Genomic DNA, 9,104 nt, shown 5'->3' with positions numbered 1-9,104 from the left:
CAGCAACCAGGGGAAGGAAGGCCAATTGCACAAATCTTCATGCAACGAGCCTCTAGTTATACAATAAGCTTCATACTCTGGGTTACCATGTTGGAGAGGAAAAGCAGAGAGCTCAAAGGGTGCGCTTTTGTCCAAGAGAAGATTTAAACCAGCCCTGATATAAAATGGGACTTTAGACCAAATGCTCAGAATCAAAATGTCCTGTTTAAAGCAAAATGCTGTTAATCGCACATCTAAAGTGACTGCCACCCTTCACATGGTGGGCTTCCAAGGAAGGTCAAAGCAGTTTAGAGGCTGTGGAACTGACCAGCACCGCCAAACTTACCCAAGAACTTATACAAATCTGAGGAACAGTGTAGCCATTTACAATAAGGAATATTTTCATTAGGTGATTCAAAATCATTGTACCAGCTGGTTGGTACCTTCTTCCACCAGCAGCAGAGCCAAAATCCAGAGCCAAGTTAATAAGAGGTTGGTGCTCGGTGACCTTCTGCTTTCACAGTGCAATGCTTCCCTTAGGTTTGCAGTGACATTTACTTACTCATATTCAGACTTCCTTACATCGCATCGTATTTTCTTGAAGACACATCAAGGTCATCATGGCTGACCTTTTTAGGTTAACAAATTTCCCTCAGTCCATTTACCCTCAAACCAGAGGGTTTACTTCCTACTGTTCTCCACTGTTAAACTGGTGATGACCAGCCACTTGCTGGGCATTAAATTTCAGGGGTTGGCCCAGAATTTGGCCTGTATACCTTTATCCACTGTGAGAGAATTCAGTCAGTGAGCAGGATTAAAAATAGCCATCTGGTCCATTACTCTCCTGTCACCCACTTGTTCCAACCTCGCCCCCCACCCCCTCCAGTTTCTTTTTTTTTTTAATATATTTTATTGATTTTTTACAGAGAGGAAGGGAAAGGGATAGAGAGTTAGAAATATCGATGAGAGAGAAACATCGATCCGCTGCCTCCTGCACACTCCCTACTGGGGATGGGCCCGCAACCAAGGTACATGCCCTTGACATGAATCGAACCTGGGACCCTTGAGTCCGAAGGCCGACGCTCTATCCACTGAGCCAAACCGGTTAGGGCCCCCCTCCACTTTCAATTACCCATTGAGAGAGAGCATGCTCCTCCTGCAGGAGGCCCAGAGGAGACAGCCTGCCCCTGAGGCCCAGCCTTATCCTCTTGGACCAGGCCACAGTCAGCAGATGATGGGAGGGGTCCCTGGGGATTAGAGAGCTGTGTGCTCCCAGGAGCAGTGGGAAGAGGTCCCTGTCAGTTGGGAAGGAGGGACTGAGGGTCCCCTGTGGATGCAGAGCGCCCAGGACCTCCCGCTCCTCCCTTCCTCTGAGGTCCCCTCTCTAAGGAGCAGCGCAGACCCGAGTATGGACACAGCAGCCCCAGAGCATTTTCAAACAAAATTATCTTTATTCATAACAGGCCCACAATGCCCCAAAGGTGCTACTCCTACCCCCACCCTAACCGAACCCTCCATAACAGTCCTGCCCACGCTCCTACCCCCACCCCAGGCCCACCCCCTCCCTAAGGGTCCTGCCCTCCCTCCTACCCCACCCCAGGCCCACCCCCTCCCTAACGGTCCTGCCCTCCCTCCTACCCCACCCCAGGCCCACCCCCTCCCTAAGGGTCCTGCCCTCCCTCCTACCCCACCCAGGCCCACCCCCACCATAACAGTCCTGCCCTCCCTCCTACCCCACCCCAGGCCCACCCCCACCCTAAGGGTCCTGCCCTCCCTCCTACCCCACCCCAGGCCCACCCCCACCCTAAGGGTCCTGCCCTCCCTCCTACCCCACCCCAGGCCCACCCCCTCCCTAAGGGTCCTGCCCTCCCTTCTACCCCACCCAGGCCCACCCCCGCCATAACACTCCTGCCCTCCCTCCCTGCCTCCCATCCTCCCATGTCAGTGGAACAGCAGGATCAGCCCTGCGATGAGAAGGAGCCCTTGGCTCCTCTGGGGGACAGCCAGGTCCCATGGAGTCTGGGCCCCTCGGGGCGCTGGCAGTGGGGGGCACACCCCTCTGCTGCATACTGGCTGCAGTGCCGCTTCCTCCAGCTCCCTGGGTCAGACGGGTCACACTTTCTCTTGTGAGGCTGTGAGGAGGGAACCAGCCCTGGAGCCAGTGCTGGCCTCCCCCAGACCCCGAGCTCGGCCCCTGGGCGGGGGGTCTTCTCCGCATGGGCGGGGTCTCCCCCCAGAGCGCGCTTCCCAGACTGGCCAGCTGCAGGGGGAGCGCGGCTGAGGCCTGGTCTCTGCAGGGACCGGGCAGCGCCCCGGGTCCCCCGACCTCCAGGGCGGGCCAGGCCCGAGGCAGGGACAGGACTCAGAGAGAGCGCGCAGGGCAGCAGGCGGCCGGGAGAGGCCCAGAGGAAGGCCAGGCTGGCGAGGTCCTCCTCGGCCTCACGGGGCCTGTCCGCTGGCCCGAGCGGCTCCCTGACCAGAGAGGCCTCTCTGGGGACGCAGGCGCCCCTGGGTCCCCGTGCACAGTCAGCAGGCCCGTGGCCCTGGGGAGCAGCGGGGGGGCACCGAGCCCGGAGCGGTGGGTGCTCCTCACGCCCCGAAGAGACAGCAGCAGCCGGGGGCCTGGAGCGGGGGGCGTGTGCTGGGCCGCGCCTCTGCCGGTCCTGGAAGCCAGTCTCTGGCGGGCAGGCTGTGTCACTGACCCCCAGCTGGGGGCCATGCTCACGCCTCCGGGCCTCTGGGCTGCTCGCAGACTCAGAAGGACTGGAGTCCCACAGGGGAGCACCGTGACTCGGGGGTGCCTGCACGCCGCCCTCCTCGGAGGCCAGGAGTCGCTCCTCTGCCAGCTGGAGGAAGAAGGGGACAGTGACTGGCACTGCACACGTGTGAGAGGAGGAGGAGGTGGGTGATGGGACAGTGGCACTGGGGGGAGGAGGGAGGAGGGGACACCGTGACTCGAATCCACGACAGTCATGAGGCCCTGCTCCGTCCCCTGTGCCATATTCCCAGCTTTGTGCCCCTGCCCTTCTGGGCTCCCATCCCCTCCTCCTCTCTGTTGTCCTCTCCTTCTTGTCCCGCGCTGCTCCCACCCAGGGCTGGCCCCTTGGCATGCGCTGCCTGCAGGCAGGGGTGGCGTGGACACAGGCATGTGCGCCCTGTTCCAGGTTGCTCCCTGCCCTGGTTTACCCGGGTGCTCCCTCCCCTGGCTCCCTGAGGCCCCTCCTCCCCAGCCCCCCTGACCTACCTGGATTCCTTCCTCCCTGACTCACTAGGGCCAGTCCCTCCTCTAACTCCCCTGGGGTCCCTGGTCCTATGGCTCACTTGGGGTCCCCCTCCCATCTCCCTAAGGTCCCACCCTCCCCTGGCTCACCTGGGCAGCAGTGAGCCCTTCTTCCTGCTCCAACTCCTCAGCCAGGGCCAAGGGGTCCTGCTGTGCGTCTGGGGAATTCATTTGCTTCAGGAACTGGGGGTCAATGACCTCCTCCACCTGGGACAGAAGGAAGCGGCCGTGAGCCCCTTGGCAGGGAGTGAACTGGGAGTCAGCGGGGCCTGGAGGACAAGTGGGAAAACCAAGACCCACCCCGTCCTCCTGCACAGGTGGGTGTTTCACTGCATCACGGTCAACAGGTGCACACACACACACACACACACACAACACACACATACACACATACACACACACACATGCACACAGAAACACATACATGCACACACACACACACACACACACACACACAAACACACACTCTCACGCGCCCAGCTCAGCAGCAAAGAGCAGAGCCCAATCCCATCAGCCTGGGGGAACCCGGGTCTGGGTGCAGCAGCACCACCCTCTGGGACCTTGTAGGCCCCGAGCTGTGAGCCAGCCCACCTGGGTGACAAAGTCTTCCTGGGAGCACAGCTGGTCCAGGTAGCTCAGGAGACCCTCATCCTGCAGCCACTCCTTCACTTCATCTTCCCATCCTCCACCGGGCGCCCCCATGGGCAGCTCCTCCGTGATGTCCATGTCCTCTTGCTCGGCCTCAGGGGGGATCCCATCGCGTGACTCCGTCTCCCAGGGCGGCTGGGGTGTGTGGGCGCACTGGGCGCTGGGTACAGCCTTCCTGGGGGTGGGCGCTGGGCAGAGAGGGAAGAGGAGGAGCGTGAGGGGATAAAGCTCCCACCTCCAGGGCATGCAATGCTGAGGGCAGTGTTGGGGCATTAATAGGGGTGCGGCTGGGTAGGGGCCACTGACGCCTTGTGACTGTGTGAGGGGAGGCCAGAGGGGAGCACCCAAGAGAGTCAGTTGTGAGGATGTGTGGAGCCACAGACTCTCCAAGGGGCCCCGCAGCCAGCCCGCTTCTCAGCAGACTTCATGTGGGGCCTTGAGAGGGAGCAGGGCGAGGGGATGAGAGGGTGGACCCGGTCCAGACCCCATGGGGACACAGGGCCGCTGAGGCTCAGCTCCCAGGTCTGTTTCCCTTCAAGACCAAAGCCCCCCCCCTGAGGAGAAGGGCCAATGTGGGGGGTACAGTGGCCTGTGCTAGGCCCTATTGCCTTTGACCATGGGCTCTCGTGGGAACGTGCTGGCTTACCTGGCTGCATGCCCACCACTGGGGCTGGGGGCCCCCGAGGATCAGGTCTCGGTGGGGCAGGAGGAGGCTGGGTCTGCGCCCCCTTCTTCAACTGCAACTTCTGAACGTGCATCTGCTCCTCCGCCTCAAACTCCATGAACCTGGGGGAGAGGGGCACAGGCTGTGCTGAGAAGGAGGCCGCCCGGAGCCCCGCAAAGGCAGCAGCGGATGGAGGGATGGAGAGCAAGGGCCTTGGGGCTGCCAGGGCCCGGACACTGGGGAGGCAGGAGGCTGGCTGAGCACATTGCTGCACAGCCCCTCTGGCTGGAGTCTGGCCCACTGGGCAGGGCACCTCCTCCCCAGCCTGTCCTGAGCCTTCATGTCCCGCCCAGGACGGGTCAGCGTCAGAGGAGGGGGAGCTCCCGGGGAGGTGGAACAGGAGCACCCACGCTCTGAAGCTCAGGGAGAGACTCCCCCAGGACAAAGTGCCTCTGGGCTGTGGGGACCCCATACTGAGTGACACCCTCCCACCCCCCTCCTCTCTGATGAGCCCTCACAGCTGGACCCTGCCCCGCAGGCAGTCCCCCTGCCCCAGGTGTGGGGACCCAGGACCCTGACTCACTTTTCTGCCATCTCGAAATAGACCCTCCGGTCACAGGTGCTCTTGCGCTGCCATTCCTGCATGGCCCGCCCTATTCCCTCCTCCAGCGTCATGGTGGGCTTCAGGCGGGACAGGGGCCGGAGCGCTGGCCTGTAATGCCTCAGGGTCAGTCACGGTCCAGCCTGGCCTCCACCCGCCTGGCCACCCCAGCTCAGTGGAGCCAGTCCCACCCCCACCCGGCAGGACTGAGCACCCACAGGTGAGGGAGGAGGCGTCTGTGTGCAAAGACACGCCTTCCAGCTGCTGCTGTCACAGCCTCACATCCACACCAGCCCGGGAACCAGGACTGGAGGTGACCCCACACTCGCACCCATAGCTGGGACCCCACCCTCAGGCCTTCCCGCCAGCGTCCCAGGATCAGCCAGCCTGCAGGCCCTCCCACCTCCTCTGTGATGGGAGAGCTCCGGGCGTACCCCCTGCCCTGCCCAGTGCACTCACATGAGGAAGCAGCAAAGAGCTTCCAAATCAGGACTCTGGGGAAGGTGCCCCCGGGCCAGGGCCTTGAAGCGCTGCCAACGACGGAAGTCCTCGTACACACTCTTGGGGTTAGAGGCGTCCTCCAGCGAGGCCCTGGATTGGGAGGCGGCCAGGCCACCCTCCCTGGAAGCCCCGTGTGGCCGTGTTCCAGGGTCCACTCGGGGGACGATGGGGGCCAGCTGGGCAGCTGGTGGTGGAGCTTGAGGAGGAAGGCTGGGACACCAGCCTCCATTGCCGGCCTGGGAGCCCCCAAAAGCCAAGGCGGGCATAATCGTCTCCACAGCAGTGGCTTCCAAGAAGAGGGGTGCAGGACACACAGCACCCCCACAGGCGGCACCTGGAGCACTCCCGTAGAGGGGGGCCTGAGTCAGGACAATGGTCTGAGTCTGGGAGGGCTGTGGTCGTCTCCCTTCTGACCTGACCTGGTCCATGATGTTGTCAGCCCCAGTCCCAACGGGGCCTTGACCAGCATCTCCTGCCACCAGAGGTGTCCTGGGCCAAGCCGGTAGCACCAGGGGGCGGCCAGGAGGGAAGGACGGGGTCCTGGGGGGCGGCAGGTGCTGCTCCCCAGGGGGCCGGTGTGCGGGGCCAGAAGAGGGCGGGGGACAGGGCTGGGCCATGAAAGGAGTCATGGAGGCACCGGGCTTCAGGCTCACATCCGCTCCCTGCGCTGCAGATGCTGTTGAGACAAAGGAAAGGGGGGATGGAGGAGGGGAACCAGCACACAGCACTGAGGCGCTCTGGGCCCTTCAGCAGCTGGGGAACCAGGGCCGTGAGTCTCACCAGGGAGGGCCATTTGGATGGGCAAACTGCGGAGGTGGCAAATGTCCTCAGGTCATTGTCACACTCTGACCTCCAGTTGGGAATTATTCCACTGGAGAGCTTGCTCCCCGTTCACCAAGGCTCCCTGACCACTGTCTGCGAGAAGCAACAGCCCAGCCAGCGCTGACCCTGAGAGCCTCCCTAAGGATTCCCCGGCACCGACCCTGCCAGCCTCAGAGGCATGGCCCTGGGCAGAAATCTGCTCTGGGGCAACGACCCTAGGCAGACCCACTAGCGGTAGTGACCTTGGAACTTACATCTCCGAGGTGAGTTCTAGGCACCAAAGGGCCTCTGAGAACAGGCCGTGTCTAACATATTAGGCCCCAGCTGCTCCTCAGTCTTCCTCTTCCTCAGTACAAATCACCCCCTTTCTGTCCTGGGCTTGCACAACAACACAGAAACACTGGAGTAATGTCTCTCCACAAGAAGGCACAGGAGCCCTGATCTAACCCTTCAACACACCGCCCAGCATGCACATGTGTGTCGGAACCAACAGTGAACACTTAACACGAGCCCGGTCCTGCCACTCGGCCCCAGCGCTCAGACTGATGGCCACCCTCAGGAGCTCTGTCATTTCACAGCCAGCAATGGCTGCAGAGAGTTAGAGGAGGGCCACGGAATGGGGCAAAGTGGGGCTGGCGGTAGGGGTTTCCAGAAACTTCCAGAGCTGCTGTCCTGTTAGAAGGGTCGTGGGACTGCAGACTGGGTGAGGTCCTTCCCCCTCCAGCTCCCAACAGGGGGAAGTGAAGGCACAGTAGGAAGCAGGTGTGAGCGGTGACAGTGGGACACAGTTGTCTGAACACATCCCCGCTCAGAGGAGCTGGAGCAGACCTCGTCCAGGAGAGCACGCTGCACACCGCGCCCCTCATCACCCAGGACAGGCGGCCTTGGCCGTTTACTACTGACACCGACCGTGGTCTTCCTGCCCCTGTGCTCCCTCCCCCTTAAAAAGGAACCCGCCTTCGCACACGTTCCACGGAACACCACCCACGCTCCACGTCTGTTTTCTGTCCCTGAAGCAGGGACGTGGACTCTCAGCAAAACCCTCATCTCAAAGGTAAAGGGCGGGGCAGAGGGTGCGCCATGAGATGCAGGACAAGAGGGAGTCGGTCTGAAGACCTGGGTGGCACGGGGGCAACAATTCGGGACAGCTCAGGGAACCGGGCCAGATCTCGGTGGAAGTTTCCGGGCCGCCCTGCCCGTGTGGATCCCAAGCCAACAAGCAGCTCCCTGGGCTGAGGAGCAGTGAGCTCTGGGCTGGCAGCAGGGGAGAAGCTCTGGGCTGCAGCAGGCAGAGGACCTTCCAGCCCAGCCTCGGGAGGACATTTCATTGTGGACGTGGCCACACACAGCCCCACTGGACAGCTTTCTGGCTAAGACCACCCTCCCACTACCCCCCTTCGCTCTAGTGCACTCAGCTCAATCCCTTAGAAAGATGCTGCGGGGCCAGCTCCAGGTGCCCGAAGAACAGCCCACAGGACTGGGCTTTCCCGTGACCACCCTGTGCCACCCCCACGACATCGCCCACTACTCCCCCCACACACGTGGAAGCGGCTCGTCTCCCCTCTGGGAAGAGCCCACGTGCCTGCTGCCGTCCTTTCTCCACACCCAGGCATGTCCCTGAGCCACCCTGACCCCCCTCTGAGGAGCCCTCCTGGCCAGTGCCGTCACAGGTTCCCACTGGCTCCCAGCCGCCCCGGGGGACAGGTCCTTGGAGGTCCAGTGCTCTCACCCCCCTACTTCACTCAAACCGAGTTTCCCCAGTGTCACATTTCAATCCCAAGTTTTGAGGGACAGCTCAGTGTTTAAACCATCCCCCCTCCAATCTATAGGCTTACCTCCTACTGAAGCCATCCCCGCAGGCTCATTCACTGACCACCGCTGCCTAGTAGCCTCCACAACGAGAAAAGTCAAGTCGAGGATCCAGAGAGTGACCTGCTCCAACAGCTGCTCAGCATCCAGTGGAGGGAAGGTTTGGATTTGAACGGTAGAATGTAGGACTCCAGACATTCTGCAGCGGGGGAGGGGCAGAGGACCTGGGCTGGGGTTGGGTGGGGGGCATTCCATGGAGGGCTCTGATAGGTAGGCAAGAACCAGCAGTTCCTTTCAAATTTAAAGTCACAAATTTAAAGACACACTAGCAGTAATGACCTTCTCCAAGGTAAGTTGTAGGCACCCAGTCATTGATGTGCCCTTTATCTCCGTTCTTGATCCATCACCCTAGTTCTGGATCCCTCAGCCTGCTTCCTATCTGGTCTTGGTTTACTTCAACGCAGGCTACACTTCCTGAACAAAATTCAGAACATGCGGCCTGAAGAAATAATGGGAACTTATGGCTCATGGATCCCAGTGTTTGAAATTAGGATTGACCCAGCCAAGGCGGCATGCTCGGTGGCTGTGTGCACCTCATTCCTTAGGAAGCAGTCCTGTGGCCCCAAGTCCCGCCCAGTGCTGGGAGCCCTGCAGATGCAGCCGGCCCAGCCTTACAAACCATCCCCTTTGCTCCAGTCCATCAGGGCAAGGCCCTGCAGCCTACAGGGCAAGGCCAGAAATCACCACATTTTGTTTCTCAGAGTATTGGGTTCAATGTCTAACTTTTTACCCTTTGAGTG

The 9,104-nt window shown here is 61.1% G+C and overlaps 1 protein-coding gene across 1 annotated transcript; it reads right to left on the bottom strand.

Moving 5' to 3' along the window:
* Positions 1-1,937: 1,937 nt before the first annotated feature.
* On the bottom strand, positions 1,938-8,346 carry LOC129151723 (NUT family member 2G-like). Its single transcript, XM_054727616.1, has 7 exons — positions 8,331-8,346; positions 5,632-6,349; positions 5,155-5,283; positions 4,554-4,693; positions 3,851-4,095; positions 3,350-3,466; positions 1,938-2,825 (listed from the first exon to the last, which is right to left on the bottom strand). Exons 1-7 carry the CDS (start codon positions 8,344-8,346, stop codon positions 1,938-1,940), a joined length of 2,253 nt encoding a protein of 750 aa, XP_054583591.1.
* Between the last annotated feature and the right edge of the window lie 758 nt (positions 8,347-9,104).

Source organism: Eptesicus fuscus, chromosome 15 (genome assembly GCF_027574615.1).
Source record: "Eptesicus fuscus isolate TK198812 chromosome 15, DD_ASM_mEF_20220401, whole genome shotgun sequence".
In the NCBI taxonomy this organism is placed as follows: domain Eukaryota; kingdom Metazoa; phylum Chordata; class Mammalia; order Chiroptera; family Vespertilionidae; genus Eptesicus; species Eptesicus fuscus.
This window is presented reverse-complemented; position numbering and strand designations above follow the sequence as displayed.

Coding starts and splice junctions, on each gene's coding strand:
- LOC129151723 (XM_054727616.1), bottom strand. Junction 5,284..5,631: donor GCTCTTTGCTGCTTCCTCAT/GTGAGTGCACTG, acceptor GAGGCATTACAG/GCCAGCGCTCCGGCCCCTGT. Junction 3,467..3,850: donor AGGAAGACTTTGTCACCCAG/GTGGGCTGGCTC, acceptor CTTCTGTCCCAG/GTGGAGGAGGTCATTGACCC.